The 23849-nt window shown below is 32.0% G+C and overlaps 1 protein-coding gene across 1 annotated transcript in view; it reads left to right on the top strand.

The window, feature by feature from the left end:
- The first annotated feature begins 2835 nt into the window (after positions 1 to 2835).
- Positions 2836 to 23849, top strand: part of LOC143048734 (synaptotagmin-C-like) — a 46747-nt gene continuing 25733 nt past the window's right edge. Inside the window, exons 1-2 of the mRNA XM_076222598.1 lie at positions 2836 to 3263; positions 21880 to 22077. Coding sequence (XP_076078713.1) covers positions 21886 to 22077 — 192 coding nt within the window. The 5' untranslated portion in view covers positions 2836 to 3263; positions 21880 to 21885. The remainder of the gene's footprint in view (positions 3264 to 21879; positions 22078 to 23849) is intronic.

Raw genomic sequence — 23849 nt, 5'->3', positions numbered from 1 at the left:
TTGAAGACCTGCTCATTTTGCTAGGTCACTAGTCTACATTTCACACGTTAAGACAGTCGGTAAGATAAATTCGTTACATAGTGTGCTTCGCTCTCATCCCATATGGAATTTACTAACCCCATATATACCATATCAGGTCACTAGCACACTATGTAACTAATGATATTAGGTATGTAAAAACATATACGAGTATACACATACAAACTATAAAATGGCATTTTTACATCCAAAACGTCCCGAAAAATGTAAATATAAATCAAAGTATTAGTTAGATGTAAGAGAACATGACAGTATACAATATACAAATTAAGATGTTTGCAGAATTTGTACCTATAAACAAACCGATACGACTGCAAAGTTAGCGGAGTATCACCAGAAAAATCGAACGAAATAATCGTTGGTAGGTACTATACGGCCACTAAATGTTCAAACTGGAGTAAGGACAATCAATTAAGTTAGAGATACTCCAACGACAGTCGACCAGTAAAATTCTATAGTATATCAATTTTGGGTTTTAAAAAGTCAGAATGTTATAATCATACATGTTCAAACACTTTTAGGTCAATTTTGAGTAACAACAAACAAAATAATAATGTTGATTGGACCTTCTATAATATGATAACAGGAATTGAATTTGTCCTAGATAACATGAAGCTATCGTATATCGTCAATTTATCGGCATTCAAATGAAGACCAACTGTTCAACACCTATTGTGGATCTGTTTCTGTATTGTTACAAATTACTATGTACATATATCACTAAAATCAGATAAGACCAATCAAAACAATGTCTAATTTGATATGAAACGGGTTATGCTCTTCTCATAGATGTTATGATGGCATGCTTAAAACCTTTACGGGAGGGATTGTGCTTGATTTTCATATAATGAAGAGCAGTTAAGGTCTGGAGCTGGCATATCATGCAGTAACTGCTAGTAGTCCTTTAGTAATTTATTTCGATTATTGTCATTTTGCTGAATTCTCTGTTACCTATTCTATCTTCGATATCGGACATCTTTTAAACTGAATTTTACTACACTACGTATTATTGTTTGCATGTTTATTCCACACTTGCTAGAGGTATAGGAGGATGGTTGATACACTGTATCTAAAAAAACATGTTTAACTGCGCTTGTCAAAAGTCATGAACCTCTAGGCTTTGTAAGTCTTGTGTGTTTTTTTTTTTAATTGTAGTTCGTTTATTTGTTTCGAAGTATTATGTAGCGATTTTCGTGAACTAGACTAGTGTACATTATTTTTCGCGACCAGCTGAATCTCGCTTCTGAGTATGGGATTATCTGGCTGTTGGAGACCAAACGTTGACCTTACGCTGTTTTTTATATTCCTGTATATAGTCATAACTACTTATTAACCTGAAGTCATATTTTTTTAACCCCTTTTGCATTTTTAGAAATATAATTAGTAAAAAGCAATCACATGGAGACCGTGTACATTTCATATTGGGTTTGTAGGCGGGATGAATTTTAATACACGACCAGAAGTGGCGTCAATTTTGATAAAGTCAACACGGTGTTGAGGAACGATATTAAACAGACGAAGACATTGATGATGACCGATTGAAATAAATTCATAAAATACATTTAAAGCTAACAAGTTGTTATTGTTGGCTTTTTAGGCTTTTTTTTGTGTATAGAACAATGAAAGTAGGTTCTCAATACTGACTGTATTGCTAGACTTAATTTTTTTGATAGACTACTAATCTAAATACCATATATTAAAATAAATTTGCTCACCCTATTTATCGTATTAGGCCACCAGCACACTATGCAAATACCAATGTTGATTTTCATTCTTAAATTGAGAATGGAAATGGGGAATCATAGTTTCAAAGCGACAACAACTCGACCATAGAGCAGAAAACAGCCGAAGGCCACCAATGGGTCTACAATGTAGCGACAAAAACCCGCACTCGGAGGCGTCCTTCAGCCGGCCTCTAAACAAATGTGTATACTAGTTCAGTTATTATGGACGTCACACTAATCTCCAAATTATTCACAAGAAACTAAAGTTAAAAATCATACAAGACTAACAAAGGCAAGAGGCTCCTGACTTGGGACAGGCGCAAATTTTAGGCCAGGTTAAACATGTTTTTTGGATTGAAAATCGAAGATAGATCTCAACCCTCCCCCTATACCTCTAGCCAACGCAGAAAAAAAAAAACAAACGCACAACAATACGCACAGTAAACCTCAGTTTAAGAGAAGTCCGAGTCTGAAAAGATCTATGATATTTGATAAGCAACTCCTTAGAATAAAAACGAATAAAACAATACAATGAGCCAATACAATATCGACATCGAAGGATGAAAAACGAATCTATGACAACCCGACATTGTGTCGGAACACTAATATATGTTTATAAAATAGTTTTAAAATGTTCTCTGTTCCATTTACACATGTATGTGCTTATACATGTTATTATTCAACAAGCATTTGTGTTATGTATACATGTTAATGTGAACAAAATTTCACTCCGAGGTTTCCAGTTATAACTTGAAGTTCTAAATTACAAAAATGTAGGGTATATTTTACAGTTTCCACTTGTACAAAACCAAATTAGTATAGATATTAAATTTTATATTTGCCTCGGGTCATTTACGGTTTCATTACATGCAACCCTTTACAAAGAGGGACACAATTTTTCTTTGGACAACAATAAACGTTTTTAATTAAGAAAGGATAAAATACGTGATTTCAATATCAAGATGGTAATTTCTTGTAATATTTGTAATAAAGATGTATGAATGAGTTAATCATCACGTGGGTAAATGGAGATAACATCGTTGTTATCAGGGCAACACATCATTAACACATTCTAATGTTAATAGACAATACATTGATTTCAGGTTAAAGTTTTTCTTCTAAAAGACAAGATAGCATAATAATAAAACTGATCTTGTAACAGCAGACGCGATTCACAATTAAAAAAAACACAATTAGCACGTTCCGTTTCGGTGTCGTCTGCGCGTTGACACAATTAGCACGTTACGTTCCACTGTCGTCTGCCCGTTGACACTGACAATAATTTTCACTGATCAGATGTATAGAAGCTGTAGATTCTTACTGTTTATAACGAGAAAAAAATCGAAGTGATTTTATTGGATTTTATTCCGAGCAACAAGTTGTTGAGGTTATTATATTGAGACGTTACCTTCCGTGATTAAAGTGAAATCACGCGTGATTAAAGTGAAAATGAACAAGGAGGATACGAGGAATCATGAAGAAAGAAAATAGATAAAAGAGGTAATGCTCTATTATTTTTTTCAATGCTTTTGATTTTGATTTTATTGTTGTCAGATTTCCGTATATATTTGTATCAGATCAAGGACTTGAATAGTCTTACTACATAAATCCTTTATCCGATAAAATGTTTTGTAGGAACAAATGAAGATGGATAAAAAGACATTTCAATTGATATTCGAATATGAATTTGAAAACAACTTCATAATTATGATTGATATGAAAACAACAAAAAATTAAGTCATCACGGTACTTTGTTTTTTAATGACAATACTAAGAAAAATAATGCTAAATTATTGTAAATTGCAGCGTAAATACAAGAAGGAGACTAACTGTTTTGAAGAAACTGCAGCGTTAAAGAATGAATCAAACTGTTTTGATTTCATGACTAGAAAAAAAAGCAAACTATTGACGTTTTAAATGAATAATATCTTATTTCTTCATCGTTTAAACTTAGCAGTGTTTACAAACAAACGTTAGAAATGTAGGCGTTCTGTTTACTTGTAAAATGACAACTGTATAAATAATCCTCTATATGGAAATGAAATCTCGGGGGACATTTGATAAACGATCGGTTCTAACGTAGGCAGCGGATTATCGTGGATACATCACATGTTACGCCCATAAATATGTATACATTACTTTTCTGCTGTTTATATGAAGGGATTATAAACAGTTGAAGAAACATTCTGTTTTATTTCATGTCCATTTTGTTACCATGCCTTCTTCGATTTACAACTCATAATACTCCCTATCTTTTTATTTTATCGGTATTAAAATCGTAAACTAACAAAAAACGAATCCTTCCGTTCAATATACATATGTTGAAACCTGGTGCTAGTTATAAACATAGGGAGAGAGAGAGACGTAGGAAACTTGTAATACTAAAAAGTCTATTTTACGTTCACAGATATTTCGTACCAGTTCTTGACAGGTTTTTTTTCTGTGTATAAGGCTTCTTTGACTTTAAGAGTAATATAAACAATTATGATAAGAGTTAAAATTGAGAATACAAATGGGAAATATGTCAAAGAGACAACAACCCAACCAAGAACAGATAACAGCCGAAGGCCACTAATGGATCTTCAACGCAGCGAGAAAATCCCGCACCCGCAGTTGTTTCTTTTCTGGATTTTTTCGGTGCCTAAAATACTAAAGTTTGACATTTTCGTTTATAAAACATTATGTGCGGAATAATTAGATGTGTTGCAATACCGGGGGTAACTTAAATAAAGAGTTCTGTATTGTCAATTTGTTTTGTATTAACACTAATGACAGTGACCAATTTTACCTTTACTGCATCAGATGCGCATTTCGACAATTAATATATCTTCAGTGATGTACGAGGCCAAATTATTTAAATTCAAAACCAATACTAATGTTAAAGAGCTGATTATTCCAGAAGGGGTTTAACGCAATTGGTAGCGTCAACAATAATATGAAATTCTGTTGGCAACAACCTGTTTTTAGGCATTTCCTATATAATGCGATACAGTTAATTGGTAAAAGTCATTTAACTCAGAAATATTTACTGAAAATCAAATTGTCATGGTTATATAATTAAGAATGTGTGTGTGTACTCTTGCATCGCAGTCGTCAAAATGTACTTTAGCACGGATCACAGCACTTAAAGCTTATCCAGTGAGCCTCTGATTCCAACATCTATCAAGTATATCACAGGTTTTATTGATTATACAGTTAAGGAATCCTTAGCAAAGTATGTTATATATGCAAACAAGATTAAAGCCAGTGCCAGCCTCGACTTGACATTTGAATAACTGTCATTTACAAGATTACATTCATACGACTAACGATTAGATTCTTTGACCAAGAAAGATTAAATTTATACTTGTAAGGATCAGACCATTTGACCACAGCAAAATTATACAATAAGACCGTTTGATCACAGGAATATTATAACGATTAGACCATTTGACCACAGTAATATTATATTTATACGTACAACGATTATACCATTTGACAGGAATATTATAACGATTAGACCATTTGACCACATAACATTATATTTATACGTCTAACGTTTAGACCATTTGACCACAGCAATATTATAACGATTAGACCATTTGACCACAGTTATATTATAACGATCAGACCCTTTGACAACATAACATTATATTTATACGTCTAACGTTTAGACCATTTGACCACAGCAATATTATAACGATTAGATCATTTGACCACAGTTATATTATAACGATCAGACCCTTTGAGAACATAACATTATATTTATACGTCTAACGATTAGAACATTTGACCACAGCAATATTATAACGATTAGACCATTTGACCACAGTAATATTATAATGATTAGACCATTTGACCACAGTAATATTATAACGATTAGACCATTTGACCACAGCAATATTATAACGATTATAACATTTGACCACAGCAATATTATAACGATTAGACCATTTGACCACAGTAATAGTATAACGATTAGACACTTGACAACACAACATTATATTTATACGTCTAACGTTTAGTTCATTTGACCACACCAATATTATAACGATGTTATTTTTTATATATTAACAGAAGGTGTTTAATTCATCTTTATTACATCTCATAGCTTGGCAGCATGTTTCGTTATTTTCATATATTAACAAAAGGTGTTTAATTCATACAGATAAACTCATTTAATTTGTTTGAAAACCAAGTTTTCTGATTACGTTCATGTATCCAACTTGCGTGAAACAATCCAAGAATAGAAATATTAGCTTAATTAATTAGCATCATGGTCATAATATTGCACATGTTCATTTACTTTAAGGAGGCGCATTTTGTTTATCTTTAAAAAGTTGACATCATACATGTTCAATGATCTATAGTTTATATTAATACTTTATGAAAATATGAAACTATACATGTAGAAAAAAATATTGAAACTAGATGAATATTTCGTGAGCTATCTGCCTTGTCATGGGTCATATATCCAAACTAATATAAGGGATATTTGGTGGTCTCCTTAATTTAAAACCTTAAAGATTTCGGACTATTTAAATTTTGGCATATTTAGTGGTCTCTCTTTAATGTATTAACAGCTCTCCAGACTAAAAGGGCGGTTTAAAGCTTTACATATTTTATAGTGGTCTCTATTTAATTCATTAACAGTTCTCCGGACTAAAGGGGCAATTTAAGGCTTGACATATTTTTTGGTGGTCTCAGTTTAATTTATTAACAGCTCTCCAGACCAAAGGAGCGATTAAAAGCTTGACATATTTTATAGTGGTCTCTGTTTAATGTATTAACAGCTCTCCAGACTAAAGAGGCGATTTAAAGCTTGACATATTTTATAGTGGTCTCTGTTTAATTTATTAACAGCTCTCCAGACTAAAGAGGCGATTTAAAGCTTTACATATTTTATAGTGGTCTCTATTTTATTCATTAACAGCTCTCCAGACTAAGGGGTGATTTAAAGCCAGACATATTTAGTGGTCTCCGTTTAATTTATCAACAGCTCTCCAGACATAGGAGCAATTTAACGCTTAACATATTTGGTGATCTCCGTTTAATTAATGAACTGCTCTCCAGACTTAAGGGCAATTTGAAACTTGACATATTTTGCGGTCTCTGTTTAATTCAGTAACAGCTCTCAGGACTAAGGGGCGATTTGAAGCTTGACATATTTAGTGGTCTTTGTTCAATTCATAAACAGCTTTCCGACTAAGGGGCGATTTGAAGTTTGACATATTTGATGGACTTAGGGGTGGTTTGAAACTTGAAATTTTGGTGGTCTCTGTTTAATTCGTTAACAGCTGTATAGACTAAGGGGCGATTTGAAGCTAGATATGCTTGGTGGACTCAGTTTAATTTATGAACAGCTTTCCAAACTTAAGGGCGATTTGAACTGTAATTTATATATGTACGTTGAAACAATCTCTGACTTTCTGATATATAGCATTTTTCAGTCCTTCACAAATTTGATGGTAAAGCGTGTATATTAATGAGTAATCAATGACATATCATACAGACATGTAAACGCCCTTGACAAACCTCTAAAACAGTGCAAAACCAATTTAAAAGTTTCTCGCGACGTTTTTTCTTCTAGATATAAAAAAAAACAAGATGTGTTTGATTGCCAATGAGACAACTGTCCACAAGAGACCTAAATGACACAGACATTAACAACTATAGGTCACCGTATGGCCTTCAACAATGAGCAAAGCCCATGTCGACCACCTGACCTTTTCCCGTCCTATAAACAATTGAAATGGTAGTTAATAATGAAAAACCCCAGATTTTTTCAACAAGCCTTTCATTGCATTCATCTATTCTATTATTGACTATTATAACTTCTGCCAATTATGAATTACTGAGAAAAACACTTTCTAAAAGATTGGTTTACAATGTGTCTGAAGTTTAGAATTTGAATATGTACTTCTGCCTACGGATAATCGTACGAAATCTTTTCTATTAGTACAAATCGCCGGCGAGAGATATAGCATAGGTTTAAACTTGTTATCAGATAGAGAATATCGTTATAACATTACAATCAATCTGGCTTAAGAGGACTTATTGAATTGTCTTATACATTTACCATGTAGCAAGCAACGTTGTTAATATACAGAGAGAGCTTCTGTCTAAATGCATTGTAGGTAATGAAACCTGCATTTAGTTCTTCATTGTTAATTGCGAAATCTTAGTAGGGAATATTTATGCGTTTTATTGAATTTGTAGGTAAAATAACACCCACACTTGTCGAAAACAAGTCGCCAAAATAAAGTATAAAAAAAAATATGAAATTTATAAACACGTTTTCTATGCATAGGTGATTATCCTCTTCTTGTGTCCCCTCAAATCAGGACAGACAAATTATTGTATTTACAATGATGAAGTGACAAAAAAAGATTGCAACAAAATAATAAATAAAGCAGGAGTACTTCTATGGCTATTCAGAGACTCCTGTTGATTGTATTTATAGATATCGATGACTTTGGCTGATTATTTAGATATCAATTATCGATGTCAGACTTAAACCTATCATGTAGATATCGATGACTTTGGTTGATTATCGAGATATCAATGATAAAACAATTATCGATGTCAGACTTAAACCTATCATGTAGAAATCGATGACTTTGGTTGATTATCGAGATATCAATGATTAAACAATTATCGATGTCAGACTTAAACCTATCATGTAGATATCGATGACTTTGGTTGCTTATCGATATATCAATGATTAAACAATTATCGATGTCAGACTTAAACCTATCATGTAGATATCGATGACTTTGGTTGATTATCGAGATATCAATGATTAAACAATTATCGATGTCAGACTTAAACCTATCATGTAGAAATCGATGACTTTGGTTGATTATCGAAATATCAATGATAAAACAATTATCGATGTCAGACTTAAACCTATCATGTAGATATCGATGACTTTGGTTGATTATCGAAATATCAATGATAAAACAATTATCGATGTCAGACTTAAACCTATCATGTAGATATTGCTTACTAAGGCAGATAATACGAACACCAATGACTTGCTGATCACTCAATTTCTAACTTTAGCTGATAAAACAAGTATCGGAGATTCCAGCTGATTAAACAAATATTTGTATTGCTGTCTTCGGCTGATTAAAGAAATATCGCATCCAATGATTATTCCAATATCGATGACTTTCGTGAATTGTACACTATCGCTAAGTTTGAGTTATTATACAAATATCGCTGACTACAACTGATTATAAAAGTATCGATGACCTAATAAAAAAATATCGCTGACTAAGGCGGTTAAGGCAGATAACATAAAATTTTGAAAAAATAGATAAAAAATGGGTACTTTTCGTATGCCTTGGTTTTTACTCAAGAGACTTCTACGGCTGATCATACAAATATCGCTAACTTTACATGATCATACAAATATCGGTTACTTTACATGATCATACAAATATCGGTAACTTTACATGATCATATTTAAAAATATCGGTAAAATGAAAAATCACAATAAAAATTTAACTTTGAGGATAATCAATTCGGAAAGTCCATAATCACATGGCAAAATCAAATAACAAAACGCATCAAAAACGAATGGACAAGAACTGTCATATTCCTGACTTGGTACAGGCATTTTCAAATGTAGAAAATGGTGGATTAAACCTGGTTTTATAGCGCTAACCCTCTCACTTTGATGACAGTATCATCAAATTCCGTTATTTTTACATTGATGCGTTAACTAAACACACACAATAAATAAAATAGTCAAAATATGGGTACATCAGACATCATCGTATAACAATTTTAAAAGGAACAATTTAACAGAACACAAAAACATCTATCTACAAACACATTCATTGATTTGTGTGTCTGACGTCAGAAAATTTTATACGTCACATAGATTTGTCGTTCAATGTGCATACAAACAATTTTAATATTTACATAGGCAATGTTAGCATATAGTGTTAAAAAATCAAAAGTATGTGAGAATAAATTTCAGAAATAGACCGAGATGGAAAATAGTCCAAAAGTTATATATAGAATTTTATAAAAATCCACAAAATGTTAATTCCACTTCGCGATTGAATGATTTTGACGTTTAGGGTTCAACGTATTTTGTAATTCATAATAGAAATAACTTTACATGATCATACACATATCGGTAACTTTACATGATCATACAAATATCGGTTACTGTACATGATCATACAAATATCAGTAACTTTAAATGATTATATTTACAAATATCGGTAACTTTACATGATCCTACAAATATCGGTAACTTCACATGATCCTACACATATCGGTAACTTTCAATGATCCTACAAATATCGGTAACTTTACATGATCCTACAATTAACGGTAACTTTACATGATCAAACAAATATCGGTAATTTTACATGATCCTACAAATATCGGTTACTTTACATGATCCTACAAATATCGGTAACTTTACATGATCCTATAAATATCGGTAACTTTACATGATCCTGCAAATATCGATAACTTAATATGATCCTACAAATATCGGTAATTTTACATGATCCTAAAAATATCGGTAACTTTACATGATCAAACAAATATTGTTAACTTTACATGATCATACAAATATCGGTAACTTTGCATGATCATACAAATATCGGTAACTTTGCATGATCATACAAATATCGTTAACTTTATATGATCATACAAATATCGGTTACTGTACATGATCATACAAATATCAGTAACTTTAAATGATTATATTTACAAATATCGGTAACTTTACATGATCCTACAAATACCGGTAACTTCACATGATCCTACACATATCGGTAACTTTAAATGATCCTACACATATCGGTAACTTTACCTGATCCTACAAGTAACGGTAACTTTACATGATCAAACAAATATCGGTAATTTTACATGATCCTACAAATATCGGTTACTTTACATGATCCTACAAATATCGGTAACTTTACATGATCCTATAAATATCGGTAACTTTACATGATCCTGCAAATATCGATAACTTAATATGATCCTACAAATATCGGTAATTTTACATGATCCTACAAATATCGGTAACTTTACATGATCAAACAAATATTGTTAATTTTACATGATCATACAAATATCGGTAACTTTGCATGATCATACAAATATCGGTAACTTTGCATGATCATACAAATATCGTTAACTTTATATGATCATACAAATATCGGTAACTTTGCATGATCATGCAAATATCGGTAACTTTACATGATCATACAAATATCGGTAACTTTACATGATCAAACAAATATCGGAAACTTTACATAATCATACAAATATCGGTAACTTTACATGATCAAACAAATATCGAAAACTTTACATGATCACTCAAATACGGTAACTTTGCATGATAATACAAATATTGGTAACTTTACATGATCATACAGATATCAGTAACTTTACATGATCAAACAAATATCGAAAACTTTACATGATCATACAAATATCGGTAACTTTACATGATCATACAAATATTGGTAACTTTACATAATCCTACAAATATCGGGAACTTTACACGATCATACAAATATCGCGAACTTTACATGATCATACAAATATCGGTAACTTTACATGATCATACAAATAAAAGACAGAAAATACAAACATGGGTGACTGCCAAATTAAACATTTATTGGTGGATTCATTTGGTTGTACACATATCGGTGATTTGATGTAAACAAAACTAATTGTCGGCATTCCTATGGGAACGAACTGTGCGCCTCTCCTTGCCGACCTCTTCTTATTTTCATATGAATCGGAGTTCCTTCAGACACTTGTCAAAAACAAGAAGATCAAAGAAGCCAGGTTATTTAATTTCACTTTCAGATATATTGATGATGTTCTTTCCATTAACAATCCGAACTTTTCTGATTGGATTCCATTAATATACCCACCAGAACTAGAAATTAAAGAGACCACAGACACGGCTTCCTCTGCCTCATTTTTAGACTTATACCTCGAATTTGACATACACAGTCATCTCAGTACCAGAATCTATGACAAACGAGACGATTTTAATTTTGAAATTATCAATTTCCCCCACCTTAGTAGTAATATACCAACTTCACCTGCATATGGAATATACATTTCCCAACTTATTAGGTATTCAAGAGCTTGCAGCTCCTATTCAGACTTTGTAAAACGTCACCAGTGTCTGAGCAGAAAATTGATGAACCAGGGGTATGTCAAAGAACGTCTCGTCCTTTTTCTAAAAAAGTTCATCGGAAGATACCCAGAACTTGTTGATAAATATTCCGTATCAACTTCACAAATAATACAAGATGGTCTTGAAGTATAGATGTTGCGTACTGACGTTTGTTATCATCTTAATTACATATTATAGTATTCTTTTATATGTCTTTTTTAGATATTCATTTGAAGTGACTCTGTGGTTACGTAAAACCACATACTTTGAACGGCAAAATTATTTCATTTATTGATATTACTTTTACTTAAGGATCTTGACATACTATGAATGACTAAACTATTTTATTCAATAAGACTACTTTTTCTGTTTAGTCTGTTTTTTATGATATACATTTGACGTGAAACTGTACTTATGTATCCCGTCATACTTTGAACCACACCATTATTTTATTTATTATTATTACTTTTACAGTTAAATCTGGTTTTTGTTATATCTACTTTACGTGAGTCTGCATTTATGTATGCCGTCATACGACAAAATTATTTTTATGTCTACCTGTGCGAATTTCAAACGCGCAATTTTACACCAGTAATGAATACCTTCTATCATTTATGGGTAGACTTTACATAGATAAATTCAGCCGTATTTGACGTGAAACTGTACTTATGTGTCCCGTCATACTTTGAACCACACCATTATTTTATTTATTATTTTTACTGTAAGTCTGTTTTTTGTTATATCTACTTTACGTGAGTCTGCATTTATGTATGCCGTCATATGACAAAATTATTTTTAGGTCTACCTGTGCGAATTTCAAACGCGCAAATTTACACCAGTAATGAAAACCTTCTTTCATTTATGGGTAGACTTTACATAGATAAATTCAGCCGTATAAGAAAAGCAAAATGAGAATGTTAAATTTGATGTATGCCTACTTTGTTACATTTGTTGTTTATGTAGTGATATTAAGATGATAACACAATATTGACTGTTGTACCCCTATTTTTGACATTTTTACTCTTTGAGTATGTTTGTTTTGTTCATGCATCGTTGACAATGTAATGGAATTTGATGCGACTGTCATACAAGTGAGAGGTTTAGCTAGCTATAAAACCAGGTTCAATCCACCATTTTCTACATTAGAAAATGCCTGTACCAAGTCAGGAATATGACAGTTGTTATCCATTCGTTTGATGTGTTTGGACTTTTGATTTTGCCTTTTGATTTTTGATTTTCCTTTTTGAATTTTCCTCGGAGTTCAGTATTTTTGTGTTTTTACTTTTTATCATGAATGATACAAGTATATTTTATAAACACATTCACTATTAGGATTTGGAATCAGTTGATTATACCAGTGTTAGTGATTACGGTTTGTTTAATAACTACTGTACCATAAACCGCTACGGTTAATTTATGTAATATAATTTAACTATCTCTAAAAATTCCTTTGCAGAGGAAGCATATTTACATAAGTAGAACCTGTGATTTCTTCATATACAGTGCTGATAGTCCCTTTACCATTACTTATGTACTGCTACAAGTTTTTTTAGCTATGACAAAAGACCTTATTAACTACATATTTGGTCTGCCATGTTTATGATACATATATGTGTACAGTTGATTATGAAATATTTAACAGAGTAAGGTATTTTTTTCCTACGCTAAAAAGAGGAATTTGATGATACTTAGGTTTATTTTTTTTAACTAAAACACCCCATCTTTTCACTATATATAGTTGTCTTTCTACATTTACTGATCCCAGTATGAAGAGGGTGGTAAAGGGGTGCTTGCACGAAAAAAAAAACGTGAAATAAGACACAATTTCAAGTTGAACGTGAAATAATTTCTGTCATGAATGTTGCACGAAAAATAAAGACTTTGATGTGAACCTTTTGTGACTGAGTGACTGTCCTCTTGTATATATAAACTCTTTTACTTGATATTCCCGATTTAGTATGTCTACACATTTATGATATAAATGGTTTACGGCTTTTACAACATCATAGGCCTTTCCGTTTTATCAAAAAACAAAATTCAATCATTTTATTTTCTTGGCGATCCCTGCCTAGTGTTTGAAACTTATTTGAAAAATAACGAGCATGCAAAAAAGCATTTGAAAATCGCGATGCACATAAAATTAAATAAACAGAACACGTTGAACGAGGCACCACGTCAAATAAAAAAGTAAAAACACGTTGAGCGTGAAATAAAAAACGGCGATCACGTTGCATGGAAATAACCCTTTATCACCTTCTGTGAATTCACTGGCCAATCCTTCTCAAGAAACAATTCCGGTGCAACCTTATTAATTAATTAGAAATGAAACTCCAAGATGATTTTTCCATATATGCCAAATTGATTTTGACACATGTAGATAAATACTATAGTCATTCTGATAGCTAGGAGGTTCTACGTGACAACTAATACTGAGGTATAATAATTAGAAAGAAGGGGAAAGGCAAAATAATTCTAGCAATTATAATTAGAAGAAACGTTGACGTAAACCGTTATTGTTTCGTGATAGGTTTTATATTAACGTATACCATCAGGTTCATTTTCTCGGTACTAAAAATGCAGTTTTATTATTTTTCTAATTTGGCAATAAAAACCTTTATTAGAATAAGTAGCTGACTGAATACGTTATTCTTATAAATAGTACAGAGAATATATAAATATATGAACAACATAGGACCAATATGTGTTGCATGTGTGAAGTTAGATACAAGATGTCGAACAAACATCTACTACGAACTACCTTCTTTTAGACGATCTCTACATTTTAATAGGAGTTTTTTTTCCAATCGAACTATATTGTTTAAAGACACCAGTTGTTTAAAAATTCATCGCTGTTTTCATTTTTGCGAAAAAATTGTGGGAGCAGATCTTTTTAAACAGTATTCAAGAATCTACATGCCATAAAATAGTGGCATTCTTCATCGGTGACAGTGGCGACACACTCTTTCGTTTCTTTGCAAATTGTGCTTCGTTTTATACCCAAATGTTTTTATAATTTAATTTGCTCACATCGGCATATCTTAAGTCACACAAATCACGAAGACATTTCACATAACATCTTTCACGTGAAATCCTAAATACTTTCCCTTATAGGTAAATAATAACATTACATGTATGTATCATAATAATACTTTACTTTGATTGGCTATCTGCCATCTCGTGTCGTTCTGAAGTTACCTGACATTTAAGAATTGAATGCTTCTTTTTGTAACTTCATTGGGGTGTAAGCGTTGACCGAAGTACATTTTGTATGAAGCGCGGAATTCTAAAAATTTGCGCACGGTCAACGCTTTTACAACCCTATGAAGTTACAAAAACAAGCATTCAATACTTATAATTACATTTTATTGCTATAATCATGAAAACACGAATTTAATAATTGTTTTATTTAATTCACCTGTGCACTTTTTGTGTGGGACCACGTGTTATCATGAATGAAAAGTTTTATTGAGTAATGCAATTGCTTAAGGAATAATACGTGATGTGCAGTTAGCCAATCAGAATAAAGTATCATAATTAAACATACATCTAATGTCATTATTTCAAAATAAAATGTAACATTTATGATGACACGAGCTTCCTCAATAAAGAAAAAGATAAATAAACGAAAACTTGATGAAAATCGTGTTTTCATGATCCTAGCTAAAAAATGTAATTCTAAGTATTGATTGCTTCTTTTTGTAACTTCATAGGGTTGTAAAAGCGTTGACCGTGTGCACATTTTTAGATACAAAATGTACGTCGGTCAACGCTTTTACACCCCAATGAAGTTACAAACGCTTTTGCGGAAATACGCATCACATTAAATGGTTGAATATTTTACGGAGTTATTTCATCAGTAAAACATTTGAAGATGTAGTATTATTGCCAATTATAAAACTAACGATAAGAGCCCAACATGACGTAGAAGTTATAGTAAGTTCACCAAGGTCTCTACAGAAATGAACAAACACGAATATAGAATTAACATCAGGTCAAGTCGCCTAAGATATGCATATGAAAAAAAAAAATACATCACATTAAATATGTCTGAAAAATATCATTACATACATGTATATATGCACATAAATTACCAAATCAGCATAAACCAAAATCTATCAGTTATCATATTTTTTACCTCAATTGGAACTTCCTTAAATAGCGTATTTAGGTGTTATACCACTGTCCAAGGTTAGGGGAGGGTTGGGATCCCGCTAACATGTTTAACCCCGCCACCTTATTTATGTATGTGCCTGTCCCAAGTCAGGAGCCTGTAATTCAGTGGTTGTCGTTTGTTAATGTGTTACATATTTGTTGTTCGTTTATTTTTGTACATAAATAAGGCCGTTTTCCCGTTTGAACTGTTTTACATTGTAATGTCGGGGCCTTTTATAGCTGACTATGCGATATGGGCTTTGCTCATTGTTGAAGGCCGTACGGTGACCTATAGTTGTTAATTACTGCGTCATTTTGGTCTCTTGTGGACAGTTGTCTCATTGGAAATCATACCACATCTTCTTTTTTTTTTTATATATTTTCCTATTTCTACAACGGTAAATCAATCGATAAAATCATTGTAGAGCAATTCGATCGATAAAATCATGGATGTGATCATTAACATGTTATCTGTCGAATATCTAAAAAACGGAACGACCATAAAATAAACATAATAAAAACGTGTCATTATTTCTATAGACAGTTTATTATCATTACCCAACCTACAATACTATTATGAGTGAGAAAACCTTCGTCTTCAGTTATTTGATGAGAATGACAATGGCTTTATAGTGTTTATATAAAACAAAAAATGTCTAATAATGACCACTATAATAGCTATTCTTTATTCAGACACTGACTTTGTTATGAGTTCATCTACCTTCATTATAGTTCAGAAACTGATATTTCATAAAGATTGTACTTTATATTGAAAATTTCTGTAAATACCCCGCATTGATGCATTATGAACTTTTATTGTTAATGATGATATTGTCCCTTTTTCAAGTTGTCGTACATTGTAAATACCCCGCATTGATGCAATATGAACTTTTATTGTTGATGATGATATTGTCCCTTTTTCAAGTTGTCGTACATTGATAATTCTTCTCTTAAGGTAGGTTATTATTACATTGCCAGGATTTTAGCCTGATTTTCAGTTTCTTGTATATTCCTCCATTAATTGTGGAGCACTACCCAAAGGGTATAATTTTAGCAACTATATACATCTTAAAACATAAGGAAACATTAATTTACTTATATGCAGATGCCTGGATTTGGTTATACTAATCACTAAATATTAAATATCATAATTATTTCATAGGATTGTCATCATAAAGTTTTTTAGCCTAATGTATTTTATTTTTCTGAGTGTTTGTTTGATTTTGAAGCCAAGTGTGTAGTATTTATGTGATGTATTTTTACAGAATTGTGACTGCTAGATCTCTTGTAGTGTCACACTATGATCTCCTTGTGTTTTAAACAACTGTATAAGCGACAGGTTTAGTTGGCTACAAAAACCAGGTTAATCCCATCATTTTTCTCCGTCCCTGGAACCGCTTCTAAATCTTCGAAGTTCACTGTCGGAAATAGCATTAATGTTTTGCTATGATTTGTGCGGTAAAAATCAAGTTGACGTTAAAAAAAAAGTGTGTTTGTGTGTGTGTGTGTGGGGGGGGGGGGGGGGGGGTTCAGGTCAAGCGTTCTACATTTTTTCAATACCCTTAGGCTTTGGCTCGTTTATTTTTTTCCTAATGAAAATTAATTTCACAGATTGATTGCAATAGTTATGAAAAAGTATGCCTGTAATTCACGTGTTTTATTTCTGTACGTGCTTGTACTCCATCTGTTTTATCATCTATCACATACACGCGAGAAGCGTTAAAAGTATAGAGGTATATATGTAATAAGATTTTATCTTGATGTAATATATTTCATCCTTGCTTCTTCCCCCTTTTGACTATTTTAATATTACCTGATAAGGGGTGTTCCTTATAATAAGAAGCTCATACAAAGAAAAGAAGTATAATATATTTTAATATTACCTGATAAGGGGTGTTCCTTATAATAAGAAGCTCATACAAAGAAAAGAAGTATAATATTTTAATATTACCTAATAAGGGGTGTTCCTTATAATAAGAAGCTCATACAAAGAAAAGAAGTATAATATATTTGATCATATTTACCATAGGTTTTTTTTACGTAAAGATTCTTTTAATATGCAGTTGATCAGATAAATAGTGTTATTCATTTTCATCAAAGAAATTATCAAATATATCATTCACAGTATTATATGGTTTAATTATGACAATTTGGTTGCCATGGAGTCGATTACCTGACATCATTTTAGAAAACAATAGACATACTATAGCACGGTCAGTAGGCGTCAGGTTTTTCCAGTATTGATTAGTATAGTATCCTCTGATAATGTCATTGTGTGTTAATTAATAGGGCAGAAATCAATTAGTCACAGAGAATCACAACTTTTATGTTTGTCATATACCTATTATAACCTTTATTGTTGGTTATATTACAGAAATCTACACATTTTAATATTAAGAAGCTGCCCAATGATGCGACACGTAATTAATGTGAAGTGCGACTACAAACTTTACAAGATTCTGAAACGACGCTTTGGAAAGATGCATTGGATAGATATATATAAAATACCGATTTTTTGTGTTATTAAAATTTGCTGTTACAAAATGTTAAAAATTATTATAAATTAAGGAATGTATCTCCCTCATTCAAAGCTCTGATTCCTTTCACGGATTTGGTTATACTTTTTTAACCTTTTGAATTATAGCTCTTCATCTTTTATATAAGCTTTGGATTTCATATATTGTGGCCACGAGCATCACTGAAGAGACATGTACTGTCGAAATACGCATCTGGTGCAGGAAAATTGGTACCGTTATTGTTATTATTTACGATACTTACTTTTGGTTTTTATTATAAAGACTAAACATGTTGTGTTTTTTTCTATGGTCGGGTTGTTGTCTCTTTGACACATTCCCCATTTCCATTCTCAATTTTATTAACATCTCGTTCTATGTGAAATTATGAATTTCTTTGATTAAAACTCGAATTTGATATCATACTTAACAACCCAACACCCTGTCATAAAATCCACGTGAAAATGAAAAACCAGGATAAGGGTCTTGCACATAATACATTTTCAACCACTGAAACACTTATGACCTCTCTTAAGGAGTAACCTTTTAATTTTAAAGGGGATAGGGTGGTGGTTATATTTGCTTTTCTGAGTAAGAACATGAACTTTTATTTAGTTTTTGGACGCTATCAATTAAATTAAATATTTTTTCAAAATTTTAACATTATCAGGTATGAGGCAAATCTGGATTCAGAATAATTTTTGTTTTGTAATCTGCTTGACCAGAAAATTCTTTTTCATCAAATTTTGGATCAGAATGACTTTTTAGGAAAAAGCCATTATTCCCACCTTGAAGTTAAATTAAATGGTCGTTCATTAAATGAAACATATTTCCATTTTACCTATTAGTAAAAGGAAATGTGATATACAGCAACAGGACAGTATCCCAACAATACATGTCTATCACCAAATTAAACACATGTTAGACTGACAATACAAGTCAGATGACTTTTATAAATATTGATGATCGAACTATCTATACCCTGTAGAGAATTGTTTTACCTGTTTATTTATACATTTAATGTTGCTTTGCTCTCCAATGTTAGGACAACCTTGTAATTTCGAGTGACAAACATCATTTCCATGAGATTTATCGCTAATTAAATGTTTCCCATTTTCACCTTACAGCTGATTTTAATGTTTATTTCCTAGGAGAAGTTCTGAATGGTATGACGTCAAACAATGTAATTATAATAGCCAACCTTTGTCAGTGTCATTACAAGTCGTTATTAAGACAGGAAATGCCGTTCACAAAGATTGAGAAAATCTATAAATGTCGAGTAGATAGTCCTGATTTAGAAACGCTTGTCCGTAGGAAATTTAATTTTCTGTCATTTGTAGAGTTTACATGGAATGGCAATATTTCCATGATTCAATTATAATATATTTCTTAGTAACAGAAGTAGGAACAGAGATTTTCCATTGTATAACTTCGACAACATATATATCTGTAATTGCATATACAATTAATATTACGAAAAAGCCTGGGTCTTTACTTAATACAAATTCGCTGAAATAAAACCGCATGTTACAATATGGTAATCGAAATACTTTGTCCAATAGTTCATGCAAATCATGTGTGGTTCTGGTATTTTATTTTATTGAAAGTTTAGGTTAACAAAACTATTATCTATCCTTAATTTTAACATCTATACCGGAAGTTATACTTTACTTGAGTAATACCAATGCTATAACTAGTAGAATGCACCTCAGGTTATTGCTCGGATTCGTGTTGATCGAAAGCCTGATTTAAGTGATTTAAAGACTGTTGATATTGGTATTCTTGTTTTCTGGTCATGGTTTTCAGTCTAAAATTGGCTTAATCTTTTGATTTACCTTCTATTTTGATATCTGGTTTCTTTATTTTAGAAAAAAAGGTTAAACCATACGAAATTTATACAAACGGTGTCATTGTGCATATACATGTGTCAGTTTATAAAAAATGAGGACAAACAAATAATTGTGTCAGCTGATACCAAATACGAATAAAACAATATATGTGTCAGTTTATACCAAATCAGGACCTCCAATACTTGGGTAAATCTATACCAAACAAGGGTATTCTAATACATGAGTCAGTTTGTACTAGATAACATAATATTACCTGCGTCAGTTTATACAAAACAAGAATTCAATACATGTGTTGATTTGTACCAAAAAAGGAAATTATAATACATGTGTCAGTTTATATCAACTTAGGAAATAACAATTCATGTGTCAGTTTATACCAAATACGGACATAACAATAAATGAGTTATTTTATACCAATTAAAGACATTACAATACCTTCTTCGTGGTATACCAAATTAGAACAAAGCATGTATATGTAGGTGTATACCAACTTAACGGACATAATTATACACGTGTTTGTTTGTAACAATTTAGGAAATAACAATACCTGCGCAGGCTATACCGAATAAGGACGTAACAGTTACATGCCTTAATTTATACCAAATATTGAAATTACTAGTCACTTGAATACATGTGCTGTGATATACCAATTTACGATTGATTTCAAAACAATAAACAAAAAGCAAAATAAGATAGACAGCATCCACCAAAATCCATTGAATAACCGCGTCTAGTATTTGGACGATGTCAGTAGAGTTGGTTTGAAACGTTTATATAAAGAAAATGCAACGTCAGGATTTTCTCATTGATTACACCGTTAAAATGAAATAAAACCATAAATACGTCGTATTAAGTATTGGGCATCATTATATAACTAATTCTACATAAACACAGATTTGTTCATGGAAGTGTAGTTTATATTCCATGATGGAAATTGTCTGAACTGGTAAGTTGTATGACATTACAGTCTATAAATACTATAAAATTTGTAAATGTGGAAAATACTGTTCCCGGTTGGTACATTTGAAGGATAATAATTAAATTTGACTGAGTAAAACACCACCATGACATGCGATCATTTATGTGCTGTGTTTATGTTCCCGCTTTTCTTTCATTCATAGTTTGTCAATGAGATTGCCCCCATAGAATTTTACTCATTCATTTAAATCTTCCCATTTAAAAGTACTTTTATGTTTGAATCCTTTTAAGACTTGATGTGCTATTATGTGTTTTTTTAATGCATGTTGCTCTTGTCAGGTTTGATTTGTAGATTAATTTTACAAATCTAATACACGCGCAACAGATTGTTCACGTGAGAATGTCTAATGACAAGAAATGTTCATGAGGATAGGGAAAAATAAAACCCACATTGTCGACTAACAATAGGCTTTGGATAGAGTGACAAGTTAAAAAAAAAACACTAATGGATAGAGATATTTGTACATTTTCAGATACCAATGAAGATGGTATCTGCTGTCGTGTTGGGTGTGGTTTGTGGAATGACTGGAATGATTGTAGCTGTTGTCATAGTGATAATATGTCGGACGTACCGGAAGCGGAAACATCGCACGTGTTTGTCACCCTGTGGATATGATGCTGTTGGAGACTACAAACCACCGTCTTTAATGTCCGTTTCTACAAGTTCACAGGTAACGTTTTTTGGTTGTCAGCTATTTGTTTAAACATTCATTTATTTATTTATTCATTTGGTATTATTTATTTATGTGTTGTTGTTTTGTGTGTGTGTGTCTCTCTCTGGTTATATCGCTAACAGTTTATCTCGGTGGTTCTCTAGACCAAAGCTTTTAAAATCATGTTTGACTGGTTCACATAATTTATATGAAATAAAGCAGGACATCACTTTAAGAGTATTAGTGTTATATTAATAACATCCTTTCTAATAGTAGAGGGTATATTATTTTCGATATTTCTAATCTTTGATCTTCGTTGCAGTATTATGATTGCTAATGAGACAACTATTAACCAGGGACAAACGACACTAATTCAGCAATCACAGTCATCGTTCGGCCTTAAACAATGAGCAAAAAAAAAAAAAAACCCCGCGTAGCAATCTATAAACGGCCATGAAATGACAAATGAAAAACAGATCTAACTTGAAAACCAACGGCCGTGATATGTGGGAATATGTAGAACACATATAATGTGACAGACGTCAAGCACTCGCACCCGCAAAGTGGAAAGAGATAAATTTAAATTGCAAAACTTGTTTCCCAATCCACTATAAATAAATATGCTTAAACTAAACTAAACTAAATGTGACAGACGTCCAACCCTTTCCATAACCTAGGCCAGTGGTGTAACAGCCAAACTAAAAAAAAAAAACACTATTAAGTCCACTGAAAAGGGCTTAAAACATTTGATCGGTACAAAGCAGAAAATAACTAGCCAGTGCTACTTGTCTACTTCTGATTGAAGCTCTTCATTGCAGTGAACCAGTGTCTAGATTAAAGAAAACACGATTCAGGTGCGCTAGTAAGGTGTACATTGGATCAAACTAATTAAAATGAAACTGTTGACCTTTCCAGAGCACCTGCAGCTGAGATCACACCTTTGATTTTGTTCGTGTTCCTGAATATTAACATTCCTGTACAGAGTGTCTTTTTGTTGTGTTTTGTGTTTTAGTTAGATCATATGATGTTAAAAATATTGTTCTTGTACTGTTGGTTTTTGATAGCAGCTTAGAACCATTCCATTGCATCAAGAGTCGATGTCGAAAGTATTTTAGACTATATTTAACTATAGAAGGTCTCCTCTGAAAACGAAAAGTATATCGTTTGCCTTCTATAAATACTGGTTAGAGTAGAAGTTCTGCTATGATATACAATAAGTGAAATTTTCACTTGTCAAAAATCAATGAAGTCATATTTCACCGCAAATAATTATAATTAATCCAGATATGTTTTGTGTATTAGAAACACCATGCTGTTTTTGTTAATGCTACCATGTTATTGACAGGTTTCAATAATTTAGATAAAGAGGGATGAAAGATATCAAAGAGATTTTTAAACTCACATGTCAAAAAACATTTCAAGCTGACATCACCATTGCAAAAAAACAAAAAATGACAAATGACAAACCACAGTTAACAAATAGTTATCAAAGGTACCAGGATTATAATTTAGTAAGCCAGACGCGCGTTTCGTCTACATAAGATTCACCCGTGACGCTCATATCAAAATATTTATAAAGCCAAACAAGTACAAAGTTGAAGAGCATTGAGTATCAAAAATCCCTAAACACAACATAGAATATAGCTTTCTTGTAACAACAATTATCACAAGCTTTTGAATAGCATATCAGCTAAACGATGCATTCTTCATGATAAAGTTCTCCTCAAACGTTGCCAAAAGAGTAATATAAAGGCAAATTGACTTCATTATATAACATAGCATGATATAAG

The sequence above is a fragment of the Mytilus galloprovincialis genome, chromosome 10 (assembly GCF_965363235.1).
Source record: "Mytilus galloprovincialis chromosome 10, xbMytGall1.hap1.1, whole genome shotgun sequence".
Taxonomy (NCBI): domain Eukaryota; kingdom Metazoa; phylum Mollusca; class Bivalvia; order Mytilida; family Mytilidae; genus Mytilus; species Mytilus galloprovincialis.
The sequence above is the reverse complement of the archived record's forward strand: the minus strand, read 5'-3'. Positions and strand labels throughout refer to the sequence as shown.